General features: G+C 32.0%; 1 protein-coding gene across 5 annotated transcripts in view; it reads right to left on the bottom strand.

Annotated features, from left to right (window-relative positions):
* The window catches only part of CSMD3 (CUB and Sushi multiple domains 3), a 1,101,621-nt gene that overhangs the window by 235,739 nt on the left and 844,327 nt on the right, over window positions 1-21,555 (bottom strand). For all 5 annotated transcript variants that reach the window (XM_076005068.1, XM_012781857.3, XM_076005066.1 and 2 more), the window contains 3 exons: window positions 18,779-18,970; window positions 9,768-9,906; window positions 6,311-6,498 (listed from right to left, as the gene is read on the bottom strand). In XM_076005068.1, the coding sequence (XP_075861183.1) occupies window positions 6,311-6,498; window positions 9,768-9,906; window positions 18,779-18,970 (519 nt within the window). The remainder of the gene's footprint in view (window positions 1-6,310; window positions 6,499-9,767; window positions 9,907-18,778; window positions 18,971-21,555) is intronic.

The raw sequence follows: 21,555 nt of genomic DNA, 5'->3' as shown, positions 1-21,555 counted from the left end.
AATATAAAAATAAGACCATGTATGTAAGTGGGTGTTGGTGTAGTGAGTGAGAATGACGAGTGGGAGAGAAGAAAGTAGTTGGTGTGATACTTATGTGTTTCTCTCTGCCTATACTCATATTTTTCTCTTTGTCTTTACTCTTAGTGGTAACAATCTTGTGCAACTCATTTTAACAAACTGATCCTCAATTTCATCATTTGTAAAATACGGATAACAATACTTACAATGTTGTTAGTATAATATTTTTGTTGCATTTATAATTATGCCTGCTCATGGGGAGGATAGAGATAATGCATTAAAAAAAGCTAATAAAAAAAAAGAACTAATCATTGTACCTAAAATAGAATAAATACATAATAAATAATTACTATTATCTCTTTTTTTAAAAAATTTACATTGTGGTCCTTTTCCTGGCCACACAAATCTTAAGTTATTTGAAAATAATGGAACATAGAAATTGATCAAGCTGGGTAATAGGGATGACATATATTTAGCTAAGATAATGGCAAATAGGTTTTAATCTCAAGCGCTTAATTACTTGGCTTTCGTAATGGCTACCTGGAATGGTATGTGCAGAAAAGATTGAGAAGTCATATCCAGTATCCATGAGAAAGAATGCTATAATCAATTAGCACCATCTACCATCAGCATGGTAGTGAGATACTCTTCCTGTTTCTTTTATCCTAGTGATCTCTGGAAATGTTTTACCAATTACTAAATCACAGTGGAACTTAGCTTTATCTCTACAGACTTGCTAAAAGTTTCCTCCTTGTCTTCCTTTTTTAAATGGGTCATATTTATAAGCCTGCAAACTTGCAAATATAAGTAGCTATTCCTAAGCCAAGTTCTCACTTGTAAAATGCAGGATAGAAATACATCTCTAAAGTTTCTTACATTTCAAGAATGTTATTATTCTATGATTCTAATTATGACTTGTTTTAAAAACAGAAAACACCTCTTTAATATGCTCAAAAGAAATCAACTAACAGATAATTATTGAATGATTATTATGTGCAGGCACTATTCTAGGCACACAGTGTATAGTGGTGAATAAACAGACAACTTCCTTGGTCTCAAGAAACCTATACTTTGGTATATGTGTAGGGGGTTACTGGAGTGACTGGGGGTGCACATAGTAAATAAACTTAATTATATAAATAAGTAAACAAATAAATAAGAAAGTATCAGATATTGATATGATTATTTGATAGCAGGTAGAAGATTTTGAAACTTAGGAGTATAGAAAAGCAAAAGGAATACCAAGCAAAAAATAAGACAAAAAGGCTAATAAATATAAATAGACTAAATCCAATGAATCACAAAACTAGAAAAATACAATTTACATCCACTTGAAAACAGGCTTTCATAATATATAAAACTAAAATGGTCAAAATCTTAAGAAAAAAATGACAAATTAAGAATAGATCTTACCCAACTATTTCAATAATTACAAAGCAAGACGACACAAGATCTGGAAAGGGGCTACACATCTACAGGCTGTCAAATTGGTACTGATTGACTAAAACTACGGTGCTCAAAAAATGGTAGTGTTCAACAGGGATTTTGGGGGGTGGAAGGACCCACATCTTAAGGAAGTGGCGAGCATTGTATGGGGGAAGGGATTACCTCTTTCTCTATTTAGGGAGAGATAAAGATATACATTGTAACCAAAAAAAATCTGTAATCGGGAAGTGGGCAGATGGAAGGGGGGAGGAGGGAAAGGGTATGTACTTACATGGTGGGTGCGGTGAGCACCACCTGGAGGCTGGACACGGTAGAAGCTCTGGCATAGCGGGGTAGGGGAGGGGGGGCAGGTTCAAGATATGTAACCTAACAATATTTGTACTCCCATAATATGAAGTAATAAAAAAATTAAATTAAAAAATAAATAAATAAAATAAAAAAATAATTGCTAGACCAATCAGATAAAAAATGATGAGAAGATAAATATTTAAAAGAATGATTAGATCTGGATATTTCCCTGAACTCTAGAAAAAAAGAAATAATAATAAAAAATAAATAAAAGGATAATCAGGGGGCTGAATTTATCGGACATATATAAAAATGTGTACTCATTAATTAGATGATATTAGTTTTTCCTCTAGTACACAGAGAACATGCATAAATATTGACCATATAATCCCCCACAAAACAAACCTTAAGACATGCCAAAGAATTGGAATCATACATATCTTACCAGTGCAAGTAAATTACAAATTTATAATAAAAATATAGATTAAAATTAATTTTGATATTTTAAATACTTTTTTAAAAATTTCAGCATATTATGGGGGTACAAATTTTAAGGTTTCAAATAATGCCCTTTCCCCCTTCCCCCACAAGTCTGAGTTTCCAGCGTGACCATCCCCCAGACGGTGCACATCTCAAATACTTTTAAGTCACACAAAGAAAAAGTCAAAATGCAATGTAATTAGAAAAAATTAAAAATAAAATTATGATAAATCTATATATATCAAAATTTTTGAATAGCAACTTAAGAAATACTTAATGGAAAATGTATAGATCCAAAAGCACATATAAGAAGAGAAAAAAATACACAAATTAATAAGCAGTAGTAATTTCAAGAAATTAGAAAAAGAAAAGCAAACTAGAAAAACTAGAACAGAAGAAATGATATAGATAAAAACAATAGTAATAAAAATATTAAACAATGCTAACACAAAATATAGCAGCAAGTAAGAGAATAGTGTTTTTATATAAATAATTTTATATAAATTTATATAAATTTGAAAACATGGATCAAAAGCTACTTTGTATGAAAAGATTTCCAAAAATCTAAGAAGAAATAGCAAATCTGAATATATTTACAACCATTAAAATTTCTACTACCTCAAATCATCAGGGCCATAGTATTACAGGGAAATTTGAGAAAATATTTAAGAAAGAGATGATTCCTATTTCTAGATACTAGAAAGTTGAAAATGCTTATAAACTTAGTCTGTTAGTATAATCTTGATATCTAAGCCAGGCAAGGATAATGTAAGCAAGGAAAATTATAGACTAATCCCATGGTAATAAATCAATGATCATACATTTTTGTAATAGAAATAATTCAGTGGCAATATATACCATAATAATATGAAGATTAGGTTTCTAACCAGAGCATTAAGCCAGGAAAAAGAAATGAGATATGTACAGATTAGAAAGAAACAGAACTATCACTAGATGCATAGAAAATTCAAAAAACTCTATAGAAAAATCATGATAACTAATGAGTTAAGCAACTTTGCGAGGTACTAGGAAATTACAAAAATCAATTGTGGCCTTACTATTAACAACAACCAGAAAAATCTAATAATAAAGGTTTCACTTAACAATGGAAAGTGTAAGACATCTTAAGATTAAGATGAAAAAAGTTTTATAAAAAAAATTATAAATCATTATTGAAGGCATTGAAGAAAACATGAGTAAATTGAGAGATATGCCATATTAATAGATGTGAAGATTAAATATCATACATTCCTTAATTTGTTCCCAAACAATTTACAAAATTCAATGTAGTCCCAGTCAAATTCAATGGGTAGAACAAACTTAAGTTTAAATCTCAATAATAAGTTCAAATTGACAATAAAATGATGATTTTAAAGAATAAGGTGATCTATTTGACATAATGACTTATTTTAAAGCTATTGTAGTAAAGTTCAGAGAAGTCTTGGCCTGAAGACAGAAAGATAGGCTTGTGGGACAGAAAATAATTCAGAAACAGACATAGAAACTTGATATTTGACAGCACCAACATTACCTGTCCATAAATGGTGCTAAGACAATTATTCACATGGAAAAATAAAATTAGATTCCTGGCTTGCATAAAATTAAACTCCACATAGATTAAAGACTTAAAGGACAAAAGCAAAGCTTTAAAACTTTGTATGCAAGTTTAGGAAAATATCTTTATGAGACCTCATAATAAAGAAAAAATGTTTAAACAAGATGTAAAGAACACAAATCATTAAAGAAGGATTAAATAATATTGATTTTTAAAACTTTTGTACAGCAAAAGAAACCAGAAATAAAGTGAAATCATTTGCAAAATATAGTGGTAAGATATTTGTTACAACACAAATAACAGATAAAGAACTACTATCTAAAATGCACAAAAGATTCCCTATAAATAAAAAAGAAACAGGAAACCAATTAGAAAAATATGCAATGATAGGAATAATCAATTAACAAAAAGGAAACAGTATACAAAATAAAGATGCTCAACTTAATCATAATTAGGGGAAAGGCAATGAAAATGATGAAATGCCATTTAACACCCATGAGGTTATTAATTTTCAAATTTGTCAAGAGCACTATTTTTTCAAAACAGTGAAGTTTCTTAAATCCCCATCCTCCAATATCAAGAGTATAAATTGGTACAACCTCTTCAGAGAATAATTTGGCAATATGAAGTTAGAGTGAAGAGGTTCATACCCTTCGACCCAGCAATCCACTCCCAGGTAGATAGGTGCGCTAAAGAGAATCTCACAGATATATTCAAGAGGATATGTAAAAGAATATTCATTTCATGATTAATTCCTGGTAGTGAAAAACTGGAACAACCTAAGTGTGTACCAGCATAAAAACTTATTAACTTATTAACTGTGATATAGGCATATGAAGCAATATCATAAATAAATTAATAAACTAAAGCTATATGTGTCTAATACTGATAAATCTCAAAAACAACGTAAGGGGGAAAAAAGCAATTTTCAGAAGGATATGTAAATGATAAAAATATAAAATCTGTTTGAAAATAGGATGAAAGATGTGTATGTGATGGAAAATATAAAAATACATGCAAGCATGCTCAAATGGAAAAGATAAGCATCAAATTCAGGATTCGGAGGGTATCATCTTGAGAGGAGCAGGAATATCTGAAAATGACCTTAGCTGCTCAGGATGGTGTGAGTTAATAGACAGCTGCTGGGTCCTAGCATGTGGTAAGGGAACCATCTCGCAGGTGGAGAGAGTGGTGGTGTGCCCAAGCTCAACTCTCCATAAGACCACTGGCTTCCTAATCCACAGTCCCAACATCTAAGCTTCACCAGTGTCTTCTGTTACACAGCAGGTAGCATTTGCAGGCAACCCCAATAAACAGTTGGCACCCCAAATCCTCACTGTTTGTGCCAAGCTGCCCGTGTATTCTCCTAGTGAAAAAGCCATTTTCTTCCTTTGTCCTGTGAGATGGGAGATTCATGGAGCGCTCCATCTTTTCACTGGAATGAAATCTATACCCTGGCTATGACCAGCAGACATCCTGGCCCTGGCATGCATTTCTAAGTGATGATAAAGATACTAGAGGACCCCAAGAGTTTGTATCTTGCTGACTTGTGAGTTTTTCCTTTCCCTAAAAGAGCTTTCCTTTTTGTGTGTGTTATGGAATTTATCGTGATCTTTTGTAATAGCCCTGAAGAGACTAACCCCTATTCCCATGGAAATTGCAAAATGAGTTTCAATTGTATACTTAATATTTGATTTCTTAAAACAAGAATAAAAAGACTTGAAGTAAACATACATAATGTTAAGATTTGCCAAGTTGGATGGAGGATATTTTGAAGTTTGTTTAATTATTCTATATAATTTTCAGTTATAAATATGAAAATATTTCTTTAAAAAGGTGGTAAGTAACAAAACTAAAGTATTTATTTTCAGAACTCAGTTGATATTTTGAGGTGAATTATCAGTATGTCCTTTAAGTACTCACTAACTAAAAATAAATTTAAATTTTAAACAACTAAAATCTAAATCTGTTCGTTTGACTATAAAATTTTAGAAAAAATATATTTATAAACACCAACATACATTCTAATATAATTCATTTAAATACTTGCAGAGGTATTTGGAAGCATTATAATTATCACTGTATTTTGTTCTTCCTATTCGGAATATTGACATATTTAAATATCTGTAAACATTTTCTGAAATATAATTACACTTTGTTCTCCTTATCACTGAGAGTAGTCTCTAATTTAAGGTATTTGAGTGAAACTTTACCTTCCAAAATACGAGGCTTTTTTTTTTTTTTTTTTAATATTTTGTGGCCCCAGCCAACTCCTCTCATATACTAATTGCTAATTTGTTTGTCGGATACATTTCCTTTGCTAGTAATTAAGGCAATGCTAATTTCGCTCTCACTGACAGGAAAAGTCTACAGCAAGAATCCTTTTATGAGACAAATTATCCATAGCCTGCTTTTAAAAAGGAACATAAAATTAACTGTTAACAATTGCCAATGTAAAATTATTTTCTGTGTAAAATACTCATAATTTAAATCATGATGCTAATATTGAATGTTTGTATTTACCTTTGTATTCTAAATGAAATCCAGTGTAACTAACAGATCCATCACTCCGAAAAGCCAAATGCATGGTATTTGAGCTGCTTTCTATTCTTTCTGGTAACTTGCTGTCTTGAAAACTTCCAATCAGTGGGCTGTTACTGTCTGGTCCATCATATATATAGAGGAAGTCATAGTTTGGTTCTATGCTAAAACTAGAAAAAAAAAAAAGAAAGAAAGAAATAGAATGATTATTACTAGGCTATAACTATAATAATCATATCATCACATATTAATTGTTTAACAACAGACCCTGTCAAAATAAACTAACATAAAAATTGCCTGGAAGCAACACATTGTATATAAATATCAAATCAGCAGTGGAAAAAGAGAAAAGTCATCTTGATATTTTCAAATATTTTTAAGTCGACATAGTATTTAGAAGAAATACAATGATCGTAAGGCAAAGAGTTTAGCTGGTGAAAGGGCATAGGATTTGGAGTCAGAGGATGCGAGTTTAAGCTTTATGTCTGGCCTTGTTAGTTACATATCCTTATATAAGTTACTTTTTATCAGTAAAGCACGGAGAATAATATCTACTTTTAAAAAAATTTTCATGCATATATTTTGCATCAAGACAATGAAACCTTTTTTCCTTTATCAATGGTGCTATTTGCTTTGAACTTCAAAATTTATGAGAATTTTTGTTGTTTTAAAATTCAACTCTACATATCAGATTTAAACAAAAGTTGAATGCATAATTTGAATTTAAATTACTTAAATGAAGCACTGCATATTGTATTAAGCATTCCTTTTCCTGAAAAGAAATATATTTTCTTCTTTTAGAACTTAATGAAGGAGAAATAAAACCAATACATTGTCAAAATCAGATAATGTGTGAAAAAAGGACATTTTAGCATGTAAATGATTCAAATCAACTTTTTAAATATTGCAAGATTTGCATAATAAACTTGCCTTAACTTTCAAAAGTATAAGAATTGTCCTACAATGATCAAATGATCATAGAACCCACATACTTAGAAGGTAAGAGACATGACATCAATTTGTCTATTATCTAACTTATACTGTGGTGGAGAAACACAGTGAAAAAGATGGACTCATTTGAGTCAGTAAGAAAATCAACCAGTTCATGATATAAAATGAAACCAGTAAAGCTTGGCATTGTTAAACATCCATCAGCAAAGAAACTATCTTGTTAAGTTATATCATCTTTGCCTGAATCTAATTGAGAGATTTGTTAGGTGAAAGATATTATTTCCAAATCTATAGATTTTATACAGACAACCATTCTCATCCTTAATGTGTACATGCACAAACTGAGTCCAGCTACTTAGTTTACTTGTGCATAAAGGGTGATGAAGAAAGATTTGGACAATGCAGAGGTTCCCAGACTTTTCATACATTAAGGGTCCCCGTACCATGAGAAAATTGGGGGACCATCACACTATCATATTTTACTTTTTTCAGTAGCTTTCATGAGTTTAATTAATTTACCTTGAAACTTTTCAGTGGATCTGAGGCCACTGTTTTGATAACTGTTGGTATAATACAGCAGAAATCAGAAGATTAAGCTTCATTTTATTACTTATTACCCCTGTTCTGGGACAAAATACAGCCTCTCTGAATTTCATCTCTTTCAACATTAAAACAGTAATTACAATTTGTTTATCTCAATGTGAGGAGGATCACTGGAAACAAGTTCTTTGTTAATGATATAGTAGAATTTATTATCCTTGAAAGGCTGAAAGCTTATTTAACAATGAAATGCAGTACATTTCTTTTTAATTTCTAATTTGGGCTTAAATGAATACTTATAGTATTGATTTGCAACTTCTGTGGAAATGAAAATAAAGAAAAAAGTATTTTTTTTCGAGGAAATTTTAGAGTCTTAGTTATAATGATTATTTTTCCTAAAAAACTAGAAGGATAGTGCACTCCAATAGTACTTATATTTTACAAAGTACTTTCATAAATATTAACTTGGTCTTGCCAATAATTCTGTGGTATAAGGAAGAGATTATGATTTTCATTTTGCCAATGAGTACATTAAGGCTCTGAAAAGTCAGTGGTCTCCCTAAGGTTACATAGTAAATGGTAGAACTGGAAATCAAATTTAGGTTATGCACTTCATGTAATATAGCCTTCTAACTCCAAGTTATTAACTAGAATAGTTTTATAAGTAAACTAAGCCCTGGATTAAGCATCGTGATATTTCTAATGTTTGTGCTAATGTTTCCTCAACTGTGAAAATAAAGATAATAATAGTATGGATCTCAGAAATTTGTCTTATAACAGAATCCTAGCAAATAATTGACATCATCATTGTTGTTGCTTTGGTATTTTCCAATTAGCAAAGTATCACTATAAATTATAGGAAAAAAACATATATTTACACTTTTGCTGAATTTTTGTGAGCTTGAATTATCTTTACTTTAGAAAAAAAAAAAACAAAAAACACCTGGCTTCAATATGTTAGAAAATACTGTATATTTAAGGTTAGCATTTTACATAAATACCAAGAGCTTTAAGACACTGGTGGCAGAAGAAGGGGTTATGTTAGTAGGGTCAACGTGCTGATTATATCAGTCTTAGACTGATCTTAGTGAAGATTAGGAACTTTTCTGCTTAGGAAATCTTTGAGTGCCTATTACCTAATACTCCTACTGAAATTTTCAGGGAAAGAAGCTGGGTTTTGTGATACTAGCTACTGGCTCCATGTGAGAAAACAGACATTCAAATAAGTAACTTATAGAACATAACATAGATGACAGTGGCAGAGCTAGAGCTCAAATCCAGCTGCACTCTCCCATACAAGCAGCATCCCTCACTACTTCAGTGCTAAGCTAACCCTGAAATTTACACTGCTAAACAGATGTAAATTTTGAAACACTCCCATGTAAAGATATATCATGAGACAAGTTCTGCTGATAAATCATACAGAGATCATCCCTAAATTCTTTCTTTTCCCCCACCTTGACTTAATGAGACCAGCAGAAAGGAAAGTAGTTAGGAATATGTGTCTTCCCAAGTCCATTGGTGGTACTGTACATACGGGTTTTTAGATACTTCAAAAAGATTTTGGATGGTGCCCATACGGCAGAAAAAAAACTTGAAATATTGACCTTTTTAATATTGAAGCTTAGGAAAAACTGAATTTTTTGAGACAGTGATGGTAATGGAGGAAGGAAAGGTTAAATAAAGAGATCAAACTTCATGAACGTTGATAAGACACTTGACCTTTAACATGTTTCCCTGGCACTGGAATCTGGTGGAGATGCTCACCTACTATCATTCACAACTGTTATACTATTATAAAGGCTTTGTTAGTTTCAAAGTATTACTATTGGGGTTATTAAATAATAATAAAAATGCTACATACAAAAATAAAAATTTGCCTGGTGCAAATGCTAAAGCAAAATGACCAAAAAAGATTTTATAAATGTGGAAATGTATAAGAACTCACCTGATAAATGCCAAGGAGATAACATAGTCTGCATTAACGGTGACAGTCCAGTCACAGTCTCTGCTATGCGGATAAGGATGAGGGAAGTTTGGCGAAAGAATAAAGCCTGAAGATCCTGTTAAATTGCCTCCACAGGGTGCTTTAATTGAAACAAACAGACAAAACCTCTTAAGTGGTTAATAAAATTTGTTGGCTATCAATATTCGTGAAAACACTTGTTTAAAAATGTTTATTAGGCTTTGTACAGATTTGACTTGTATAGTACTGGATGCCTGGAGACTACAATGTCTTTCAAGAAAGGCCTTTAAAAAATTGAATACATGCATACATATGTGAATACATTGAATTTAGTTACTTTCCTGGCTTCAAGAGACCAAAAAATGCATATATATGCCTCTCTCTTTCTATTGCCATTTAGTTTCATGTAAAAGAAAAACATTTAGAAGAATGATAAAGACAATTTCCCTCTAGTTATTTTTTATTACCAAAAACTCTGAAGGTTAAAAATTAGAAGCAAAATAAAGCAAAACAAGACCTCTAACAGTAAATGGAACAATAGGATATGAAATATTTGGCTCATTTTTGCCTTCCCTGGCACCTTTTATGTGTCTATGGAGGAAGAAATTTTGATAATAGTTAATGAGTGATAATGAATAATTATCTGACAACCTTGAATACTTTACAATAATACATGCTTTCGCTGAATGTTAGGATATTCCTAAATTCTAGTTGCCTGACTTCTTGATGAAAATAGGCAGTCACTACAGTTTTTATTGTAGCCCCAAACAAAGGTTTCTGTAACACTTCAATGGAGAGGCTCAAAAAATTTTCAGTGAAATTCAGAGAATAGATTCTTCAGGGGATTATTGTTGAAGTTTGTTAAACACAGCTTATGTTAAAAAAAAATTATATATTACACATAGTTGGCATCTTCAAAAAACTAGAAAAATGAAGAAAGATACAGAGATATCTGGTGAGAGGTGGGAAAGTATAGAATATATATGAAAGAAAGAGATTGAGATTCTCACATTCTCAGGATGTCTCGTACATATAATCAGCACATCAGCATTCCTCTCTTATCTGGGTTTTTAAATTTTATAATAGTTTTCTGAGATAAATGTTACCATTCAATTATAAGGTCTATGAATTTTTTTGACAACATAAAACTGGTTTTGGAAGAAGGAGAATTTTGGTTCTGGCAAAGTTTCAGTGTCTCTGTTCTTTGCCTGAGTCTAGAAATGCAAAGTCATCATTATAATTTGGTAATATTTGCCATTTAAGTTACAGATGTTCCTTATTGCATTCCTTCATGGCCCCTCTGCTACTTGTCTCAGTGCCTCAGTTATTCTCAGAAGATAACTTACTATATTGAGACTATCTACTTGCTCAGACTTAATATATTCACCATTGCTTTCTTATCACCTGTATATTTTTGTGATACATTATCAAATGACTAGACATAAACTATCTCAATTTTCTGCTGTTTTCCTTCTCCAAACTTAAATGTCTCCTGAATATTTTTCTCTACAATCCAAGGACAAAGATTCCCTCCTGACAGTCAAGATAAAACCTCCCACCTGATCACATAACCTTTGGTCCTCTCAAAAATCTTTGTTCAATTAATTATCTTCCTTACTCTCTTCTGCTTCTTTCTTCTTAGTCTACAGATATGCTCAAGTCTCTTTTATCTTAAACATAAATCAAAGTTCCCTAAGAACTATTTTCTTTCCCTTTTTTTTCAACTGAAAACAGGAAACACCCTGCCACATATGACTTAGAGAAGACTCACTTATCATAAGTTAGTTAGATAAGCACCCCTTGTTTACCCTCTTGTTTATCCTATCATGGGACTTCCCCACACATGATTCTCTCTAGCTTTGTTAACTGCTCTCTAGAAAACAAACAAATAAACAAAAGCCACCATATTTTTGTCTAACTCTTGAAACATGTGCAGATTTTTTGGCCACAGTATTCTCCCTACTAGGACAGTCCCCCTCCACCTGCTGCAAAAGTCCCTCCTCGCCCTTGCAATAATCCTCTTTGAATCAAAGTCTCTCCTTACCAAGTTCTGGGTTTTTGAAGTCAAATTTGCTTCTCCACCTGCATTCCTAAATTTTTAATTAGCGCTATCATGCACTTACCTTCCCAAGCTAGAGAGGCCTAAGATTCTTCCCCTTTCTTCACTGCATCCTTGTATACAATTCACCAAGAAACCTTGCAAAGATTATACCTCATAGATATTTTCAGCCTGCCCTTCTTTCCTGGCTTACTACCATATTCTAGATCTAACTCCTATCTCTCTCTAGATTTATTGCAATGGCTCCCTCTAATGTAATCTAATCTAGTTTCCTCTAATTTTTTTTTTCCTCAGTGGAAACATCTAATCATACTATGCCTATGCATAAAATTCTGTGGTTGTTTCACATTGCTTCAGAGATAATGCTCCAATTCTAATACAGCTTTCAGGACCTGACCCTCATGGCCTTTCCAATCTCATCAACCATCTCTCTAGACACATAAATTATACTCAAATACTACCAAACTGCTTATAGTACTTTCATGACTTTGCCCATTCTATTCTTTTTCCTGAAATGTCTTTTTCCCTTCAATATTTATATAACTCTTACTTATGTTTTAAGATTCATCACTGCCTCCAGGAAGTTTTCCTGGAAAACTACAGTATGGTCTCTGCTTCAGCTCTCTCTAAACACTCTGGTATCTTTTGTAACCTTTGCCTATCTTCACCATTTCTATAACCATATTTTACTTATTTTTCATTCAGGTATCAGCATTCACCACTAATATGTAAACTAAAGACTCTGTCTTATGTGTTATTTTATACCTAGAATTCAGCACATACTATGTAATCCATAAATGTCTGTTAAATTGCTAGTGGCTTTTTATACTGATTATGAAAACAGGAAGGACTGTATGGATGAATGCACAATCTAATTTGTAACTGTGTGTTTTGATAAAAACTAGAAGCATATATTGCCTTTGGGACTTTTAAAATCATATGTGAATATGAAAGAAATGAAAAAAAAGATGTATAATAACAAATGTATATACAGGCATACCTCATAGGTATTGTGGATTCAGTTCAACACAATAAAGCAAATGTAGCAATAAAGCGAGTCACACAAAGATTTTGGTTTACTAGTGTATACATAAAAGGTATGTTTACACTATACTATAGTTTATTAAGTGTGCGATAGTATTATGTCCAAAAAATGGACATGCCTTAATTAAAAATATACTTTATTGCTTAAAAATGCTAACAGTCATCTGACACTTCTGTGTGTCATAGTCTTTTTGCTAGTGGAGGATCTTGCCTAAATGTTAATGGCTGCTAACTGATCAGGGTGCTGGTTCCTGAAGGTTGGGGTGGCTGTAGGAATTTCTTAAAATAAGGCAACAATGAAGTTTGCCACATTGACTGACTCTTCATGAAAGATTTCTCTGTAGCATGTTATCCTGTTTGATAGCATTTTGCCCACAGTAGAACTGTTTTCAAAATTGTAGTATATCTTCTTAAACATTCCTCTGCTTTATCAACTATGTTTGTGTAATATTCTAAATCCTTTGCTGCTATTTCAACAATGTTCACAGCATCTTCTTGAGTAGTAGATTCCATCTCAGAAAATGACTTTCTTTGCTTATCCATAAGAAGCAACTCCGCATCCATTCAAGTTTTACCATGAAATTGCACCAATTCAGTCATACTTTCAGGCTCTACTTCTATTTCTAGTTCTCTTGATATTTCTATCACATCTGCTGTTACTTCCTTCACCAAAGTCCTGAGCCCCTCTAAGTCATCCATGAGGGTTGTAATCAACTTCTTCCAAACTCCTGTTAATGTGGATATTTTGACCTCCTCCCATGAATGTTCTTGATGATATCTAGAATGATGAATCCTTTTCATAAGTCTTCAATTTACTTTGCCCAGATCTATCAGAAGAATCACTATCTATGGCAGCTATAGCCTTATCAAATGTATTTCTTAAGACTTGAAAGTTGAAATTACTTTTTTATCCATGGGCTACAGAATGGATGTTGTGTTAATAGACTTAAAAACAACATTCATATCCTAGTACATCTCTACCAGAGCTCTTAGGTAACCAGGTACATTGTCAATGAGCAGTAATATTTTGAAATGAATCTTTTTTTTCTGAGCTCACTGAAGTTTCAACAGTGAGCTTAAAATATTCAGTAAAACATTGCTGTCATCCAGGCTTTGTTTTTTCATTTGTAGAACACAGGCAGAAGAGATTTAGCAAAATTCTTAAGGACCTTTGGATTTTCAGAATGGTAAATGAGCATTGGTTTCATGTTAATGTCACCAGTTACATTAGCCCCTAGCAAGGGAGTCAGATTGTCCTTTGAAGCTTTGAAACCAGGCATTGACTCTCCTCTTTAGCTATGAAAGTCCTAGAAGGCATCTACCAGTAGAAGGCTGTTTCAAGGACATTGAAACCCTGTTGTTCAGTGTAGCCACCTTCATCACATATCTTATCTAGGTCTTCTGGATAAATTGCTACAACTTTCTTCATCAGCACTTGCTGCTTCACTTTGCACTTTTATGTTGTAGAGATGGCTTCTTTCCCTAAACCTCATGAAACAACCTCTGCTAGTTTCAAAGGTTTTGTTTTGTTTTGTTTTGTTTTGTTTTGTTTTGTTTTGTTTTGGCAGCTTTCTCAGTGCTCTCAGTCTTCATAAAATTGAAGAAAGTAATGTCCTTCCTCTAGATTAGGCTTTGGCTTAAGAGAATGTTGTGGCTGGTTTGATCGTGTACCTAGAGCCTTCAAATTTTCTCTATCAATAAGTTTCTCATCAATAAGTTTGTTTTGCTTTCTTATCATTTGTGTGTTCACTGGAATAACACTTTTAATTTCCCTCAAAAATTTTTCCTTTGCATTCACAACTTGACTAACTGACTCAACTGATGCAAAAGGCCCAGCTTTCAGCCTTTCTCAGCTTTCAACATGCCTTCCTCACTAAATTTAGCTTTCTAGCTTTTGATTTGAAGCGACAGACGCGTGACTCTTCCTTTCACTTGAACACTCAGAGGCCATTGGGCTAATTTCAATATCGTTGTGTCTCAGGGAACAGGGAGGCCATAGAAGAGGGAGAGAGATGGGAGAACAGCCAGTCAGCGAGGCAGTCAGACTACACACAATATTTATTGATTATGCTTGCCATCACATATGGATACATTTCATGGTGCCCCAAAACAATTACAATAGTAACAGTAAAATATCTCTGATTGCAAATCATTAAAGCAGATATAACAATAACGAAAAAAATTGAAATATGAGAATTACCAAAATATGACACAGAGACATGAAGTGAGCACAAGCTGTTGGAATAATGGCGTCAACAGAATTGCTTGATGCAGGGTTGCCACAAACCTTCAATTGTTAAAAAAATGTAATATATGTGAAGTGCAATAAAGCTACCATGTTTCCCCAAAAATAAGACAGGGTCTTATATTTATTTTTCCTCAAGAAGACACCCTAGGGCTTATTTTCAGGGGATGTGTTATTTTTTTTTTAAGTACGGTATAACAATCTACATTTATTCAAGTATAGTTAAGTTGTCTTGTTCTGGAACATCATCATAACTCTCCAAACCCAGAATTCCATCCTGAATTTTTTGCCACTCCATTTCCTTTAGAACCATAGGCCCGATTCTCTCATGTAGAGCAATAGAGCTCTCATAGGGCAGGTGAGAAGGCCTGCTCTTCTTCTTTACCGCTCTGCGATGAAATGCATGGGTTGTGCAGATATGCTACATGGCCACACCCATCACTAGGTCTTATTTTTGGGGTAGGGCTTATATTGTGCAAATGATTAGAAATCCTGCTAGGGCTTATTTTATGGGTAGGTCTTATTTTCGGTGAAACATGGTAAATGCAATAAAATGAGGTATGCCTGTATGTATGTATATATGCTTCTTAACAGGCTGTAATGACAGATAAATATCTTTTGTCATTTTTTTTCAGGTGCTAATGTGGCTGGACTATGTAAAATTTGGGAGAAATAGGGAGCAATTTTGTTTAATTTTTCTTATTTTCTACTGGGAATACTAGACTTTTTATTGTTAGAAATTTTATACAAATATGTGCATACACATGTACTATATATCATTAATGATTTCCCAAAGCATTTCAATGCTATGGTTGATTTTGAAAATCTATGAAAGCCAGTGAAACAGAGATGTTATCTGACATTTCTAAATCCCAAACACTCAGTGAGTAAAGAAAATTGTCTTTTAAATATACTCAACCTTAAACAGCATTTAGAACTACATTTTTATTTTTATGCATCTAATCACAAAGCATTCAAAATATAAGTCAGATTTATGAATTAAATATTCAGTTAGTTTCCATGGAATTCTGACATTAATGATTTGTTCTGAGTGCAGTTTTTTGTGAGTTAGTTACATGGGCATCAACTATTTATAACTATTTTACAATCTTGTTAATTTTTTCCCCAATTCAATTTTATTTGTGCCAACTGTCTTTCTCAGAAGCCCACCCACATTAATGTCTTTTTTATTTACCTTCATAGTGAGTGCTGCTATTTTCCCTCTAGCAATGTCAAAGTAATCTTCACACTGTCAATTTTGTTGGAATGAATTCTATTAACTCTCTTAAATATGATGTTCTTCTGTTTGGTATTTGCCATAAGGCTGACTACTTCTACATGCAAGCAAAATGCGTTATGCTCTGGGGTCTGAGACATAGACTTATGGAGTTTTTAAAAAGTTCAGTTTTTAATCTTTGGCATAGTATTTCCAATCATTGAGTTCTTTCTTATCAGTTTCAGAGGTCAAGCTTTCTGCAGTCTTAGCAATTTTTCAGACTTTTTTTTTTAAGGTTATTTTCTTCCTCAGAGAAGCTCTAATGCATATCTTCTCCTCAAGCTATCTTTTCCTACCAAAAAATAATACACAGTACCATAATCCATATAAAAACTCCACAACTTGCTCAATTTAAGATTTAGTGCTCAGCTTTTTTTTTTTTTTTCTGGAATAGGACTTGCTAGCTAAAGCATATTCTTGTCTATAAATGGAATTTTATAACAGCCTATCTCAGAACTCTTAAATCTTTTGCATTTTGGATTTTAGTGTTTTCTAGAATCTCAGTATAAGCTGTTTAATATTTTAGGATTCTATATAAAAACATTTGACATAATATAGCCCTTCCGGTAATTCTAATAAGCAACACCCTTTAACCAGGTCTAAGAGTCACAGCAAAAAGTTCTACATAATCTGTGGTGTTTTATCATTTCTTCTTTGCATAAAGATTCTCTTTATGAGATATGCAGTCAAATTCCAATTAATTAGAATGTGAAGTTTTAGTTTAATTAAAATCTTTCAGGTCAACTTAGTATAAAATGTGAAAATTTTGAACCACATATGAAACATTGTTTCAATCTCTTTTCCTTTACAAAAGGTGCTTAATAATTTTTTTTCCTACTTTTATGAGTGCCATTATGGTAAATGTAAATTAATTGATGTTTGTTGATTTAGAGTCCTGCAATGATGCATGAAGAACAACATAGGTGTACACAGGAAATAAAATCTAAAGTGAAATGTGACCAAATCTGAACTGTCTCAAGCTATGACCTTATTTTGTGCTTTTTAAACTAATCTCTTTAATACTTCCTTGTCATCTGCCTCATTTTCTACAGAAGAGATCTAGAACTGCCTGTCTGATTTGGAGCTTTATGTATGTTTGTTTTGTGTGTTTGCTGTTTTTAAAAGTTCAACATATAAAATAGAGAAAATATGATGTAAAAATTGGGTATGTTTTAGATTTTATTTACTGGAAAGTAGGTTTAGAAGAACAGGGAACTTTTCTGTCTTGTTTTATTGCTGAATTTCCACCGTTTAGAACAGTGCCTGGGACACATAGAATGACTAATGAGTTTGATTTTGTAACTTGGCATGAAAAGTTACATGATGGGGTAAAATAAATCTGAATATTTGAGTGCTTGAGTTTGTTTGCTTTTGACAGAAGTACTGAACACTCTTTTCCTATTTCGATATGATTTTCAAAAATAAGTCACTGTGAAATTATATTGAAAATGTTTTTAGAGTTGGATATAAATGAACAAAAAGTTTTCTCTCTAAAAGATGCTAAATTTGCATGTGCCAAATGCTATAAGAAATACACTGGTGAACAAAATATGGTCTCTGGAATTGCTTACAGTATGGTAAGGAAGAGAATATGTAAATAAATACAATTTTGAGTAGAGAAAATGTAGTTTGGTTAAAATTTAATGTAAATTCAAGATAACATCATGACTAAAACAATTGAACAAAAAAGTTTAAGATTAAACTAGTTTAATTATACAGCTAATTTTATAACCATTTTTATTCCAAAAGTGGTACATTTCTCTAACTCTTTCTTGAACCCACTACAGAAATAATTTGTATTTTAATTTTCTAGAGTCTGACTTGGGGATTCAAGAACAGAGCACAGAGACAAAAGGGAAGACAATTGAAAATATGAACCAAGGCGCTACAATTTCTTAGATCATCAAAATAAAAACTGATAATCTTTTTGGTAATATAAATTGAATGAAAAGTCAAACCTTTGAAACTCTAACATAGGTTCTCATAACATTTTCTTTCTTAGAGGATGTAATCTTTTTAAAGGCCAGATCTCATTTTAAATAGAGTCTGAATCCACTCTAAATTTTAAAGCCAATAGATAACTACAATTATATTGTAAATAAGGGAAGATAGGAGTTTCAAGAACTTTGATTTGTAACCTTTTTAGGATCTTAGAACCATTGAGAATTTAATAAATTATGAACCCTTACTCCATGGGAAAAATAATGACGTTTTAAATTTTTGTACATTTGGGGAGGTTCATGGTCTTCTGAAATCTTAGACTCTTGTATGGAATCTATTCTACAATATGATTCCTAATTAATAACATCATTACTAGTTGTTAACCGTTTTATATTTATATAAAATTTTAATTGTTTTTTAATTCATACCTATACAGACTGGTGGGCTGGGCTGCCAGAAGTATCGATTTTCTACTTGAATGCAGGTAATTCTTTCCTCTCCTTGAAGTTCATATCCTGGGTCACATTGGAAAACAACAGTGTCCCCAGGTTCTCTTCCATCCCCATTTCGAGTCCCATTCATGGGAACCCCTGGGTCACGACAGGCAGTGGCAACAGAACCTATCAAAAGACAGAAACAAAACTTTAGTTTTGATACTACTAAAATCAATTTCAAAGTTCCAAACTCTAAAGTGTAAAGTTCAGAACCTTCCACATATCTATGTACTTTAGAAATTAACTTAAAAATGCTTGAGTGAATTTTTAAATGTTTGACAACAAATTTTATTTGTTATTTGTTAAATAATTTGTATGCTAACTTGTTTGAAGAAGTAGCATAGCATTTTGGTCACTAAATATTAGATCTACTCAAAATTACTAGATACTTTGTGAAAGACATTTTGAAAAGTATGAAAAGAAAACTGTATACTGGAAGAAAATATTGGCATGGGACAAATCCCACAAAAGACTTGCACTTAAGGTATATAATGAACTCTTAAAACTCAACTTGAATAAAAAAGGAAGAAGAAAACCTAAAACAATCCAATTACAAAATGGGTTTCAGATGGCACATGAAAATACATTCAATGTCATTAACTATTAGGGAAATGCAAATTAAAAACACAATGAACTATTACTATGTATATATCACATTAGCTAAAATTTTAAAAAATTATATATGATAACACCAAATGCTGGCAAGATTATGGAGAAAACTGGATCACTCATACATTGCTGTTGGGAATGTAAACTGGTACATCCACTCTGGAAAGGACTTTGATAGTTTCTTACAAAACTAAATATGCACACTTACCATACAACCCAGCAATTTTACTCTTGGGCATTTATCCCAGGGAACAGAAAACTTATGTTCACATAAAAACTTGTACACAAATGTTCATAGAAGCTTTATTCATTATAGCTAAGAACTAGGAACAATTCAACAGATGAATGGTTACCATGGGATATTAACCAGCAATAAAAAGGAATGATTTGTACATATAAACTGAATGGATTTCAAAGGAATTGAGCCAAGTGGAAAAAAAAAAAACCAGTATCAAAAGATTATATATTGTGTGATTCTTTTATATAAAACCCTTAAAGTGATAAAATTGTAAAATTGGGAAACAGATTAGTGGTTGCCAGGGATTGAATGCATGGGAAGATGGAGGGAGGTGACTGTGGCTATAAATGAATAGTAAGAGGGATTTTTATGATGGAACCATTCTGTATCTTGTAGTGGTGGTCATAGAAATCTATGTAAGACTAAGTAAGTGTACACACATGTGCATATAAAACTGGTGAAATATAAATAAGGTTGACAGATTGCATCAATGTAAATTTTCTGATTGTAATATCCTACTATTGCAATGCAAGATATTATCACTGGGGGAAACTGGGAGAAGAGTATATGGGATATTTTTGTATTATTTCCTAAAACTGCATATGAATCTAGAATTATCTAAAAATTAAAAGTTAGCGATCATTAGAAAAGAGGAGAATAGTGTGAGACCATAGGAAAACAACCATTCTTTTTCTATCCACAGTATGTGGCACATTTCCTAATAGAGTTAATTCTGATTATTCAGGTTAATGGAACAAAATATTATTTTGAATTACTAGGATATAGATTTACCCTAATGCATATGTCAATTAAGTATCAAGACAAAGAAGCTATTAAAATTTCCATTTAGCTACTATTAAATTATACACATAAATGTAGGATTTAGCATTTGTACAAATTATTTTTTAATATTTTGCATATTAATGTAATGACAGAATTGCTGAATTACAGACACATAACTAATATTCATTTATTTACTTACTAACTTATTGATAATACATGCTAGGCATTGTACTAGGTGCTGAGAATACAGAAAAATGAACAGACACAAATAGAATTGAATAGACTTCAAATTTTTTGGATACTGGTGGTCTTGATAAACAGATTCTGTTGTATATATCCCTAGTAAATAAGTAGGTGGGTACATAGGTATGTTGGTAACTAAGTAGATAATTATATAGGTATATAGATCAATCAATCGATAAATAGATTTATTCATTAATATGTTGATTATTCTGTAAATACATCGGGCAAACCTGTGTGTGTGTATATATATGTGTATATATGCACATATATGTATATACACACATATATACATGTGTATATATGCACACATATGTATATATACACATACACATATATATGTATATGTGTATGTATATATGTATGTATACATACATATATATGTATATGTGTATCTGTCTATATATGTATATATGTATACACATATACACACACACAACAAACAACCAGAGACTCTATATACAGTATTGTAATGTTTTGACTCTTCAAGTTGTATGGAAAGCAAGAGGAAAAATATTAAGAAACTGAAAAAGAAAATACTGGTGTGATGTTAAGCCTGAAACTGCATCAAAGCAGAAACAACAAAAAAATGATCACACATGTGTGTGTATTTGTATTTAAATTTTTGAAAGAATTAATTTTTAAAGTTGCTTTCTTTAAGGGAAATTTTTTAAAGCATTAATTTGCAAGATTTCTTTTTTTCAAAGGGTTGTAAAAAAAGGCTTCAAATGTCATTTTATCAATCACTTAAATGAAGCTTAGTTCTACTTAGTTCTAACTGCGGCCTAGTAGCATGCTCTGATAGTAATCAGAAGTCTTACAGATTTTGCTTCCTTTTACT

The sequence above is a fragment of the Microcebus murinus genome, chromosome 7 (assembly GCF_040939455.1).
Source record: "Microcebus murinus isolate Inina chromosome 7, M.murinus_Inina_mat1.0, whole genome shotgun sequence".
NCBI lineage: Eukaryota > Metazoa > Chordata > Mammalia > Primates > Cheirogaleidae > Microcebus > Microcebus murinus.
The sequence above is the reverse complement of the archived record's forward strand: the minus strand, read 5'-3'. Positions and strand labels throughout refer to the sequence as shown.